The following is a 1,122-nucleotide window of genomic DNA, read 5'->3' on the forward strand; positions in this document are numbered from 1 at the left end:
GAGTATTGAGTGGACAGAATCTTCCATATCTCAGCAGGTGAGGATAGCCCCTCCACAGAGCGTCCAATGGAGGGCACCACGGAGTTCAACAACCACACCATAAGTACAGAGTGGATGACCTTCCACCTCTTGCCCTCTGCACTACTCGTGTCCCTTGGTTCTACAACGGTGCCCAACAAATATCCATCAAGCTCCTTCTGCTCCACAGCCCACAAAGCCCTTCTGGACCAGCTCAAATAATTTGTTGCCCCCTCTAGCTTCATGTCCAGGGGCGACATTTCAAGCTTTTGAGCCACTTCCTGTCGAGGAACGATGGCCCCAGAGTTGGACTCCGCGAGGATCTTAGCGAGCTTCTCCAAAGCCTCGGCAAGACCAGTTGGTTCAGCCATCGTTTGGCGGGATGAGCAGCAACAGCAAAACTCAGCCTTGGAGAGTCTTTTTTTCCAAGGAGCACCACCACCACCACCACAACACCAAGCTCACAACAGCAAGTCCACAGAGAAAAAAAAATCTCTGTAAAGTACACAAGCGGTCCAGCCAAGGCTCTTCCTGTTCCAGAACGAGCAGTCCAGCAGGCAACCACTCTTTCTTCCTCTGCCGCAGCACCAAGAAGCAGCCGAAAAGCACCAGCAGCTCAGCAAGCTCCCAGGAACAGCACAAGGCAGCAGCAGCTGCTGCAGATCCTCCTCTGTTCAGCAGCACCAACAGCAGCAGCTCCCCGCCTCAGCCTGACTCGCACGCAGCCCAAATCCGCTGCCGCCTTCTTCCTCCTCCTCCTCTTCTTCCCGCCGCAGCCGCCTGCACAGCCCGCAGCAGCCCTCCTCGGCCGCCCCCTTCGCAGCTAGCCACCCCAGGGACACGAAGCAGGACAAGAGGAAGCAGCTCCCTCCCGGCCGCGTTGCAGCTCCTCGAGCCCAGCCCAGCCGCCGCCGCGCGCACCACAACAGACCCGCCGCCTCACGCACGCACGAGCCTCCTTTCTCGCCTGACCCCGCTGGGCCCCACCGCCGCCTCTCCAGCGAGGGACTACGCCGCCACCTTCGTCGCCTGGCTCGATACCATGTTGAATCGGGAGAAGGGTACCTTCACACAGCGCCTCCCCTCCTGTCTTGTTGCCTGCGT

At 59.2% G+C, this 1,122-nt stretch overlaps 1 protein-coding gene across 1 annotated transcript; it reads right to left on the minus strand.

Moving 5' to 3' along the window:
- Positions 1–41: 41 nt before the first annotated feature.
- On the minus strand, positions 42–389 carry LOC123178721 (uncharacterized; the record flags this gene model as incomplete). The annotated part of the gene is given in 1 exon segment (XM_044591488.1): positions 42–389. A coding segment is annotated over 1 exon segment (348 nt), but the record flags the coding sequence as incomplete, so codon positions are not given.
- Positions 390–1,122: the final 733 nt, after the last annotated feature.

The sequence above is a fragment of the Triticum aestivum genome, unplaced genomic scaffold, assembly GCF_018294505.1.
Source record: "Triticum aestivum cultivar Chinese Spring unplaced genomic scaffold, IWGSC CS RefSeq v2.1 scaffold46361, whole genome shotgun sequence".
Classification (NCBI taxonomy): Eukaryota; Viridiplantae; Streptophyta; class Magnoliopsida; order Poales; family Poaceae; genus Triticum; species Triticum aestivum.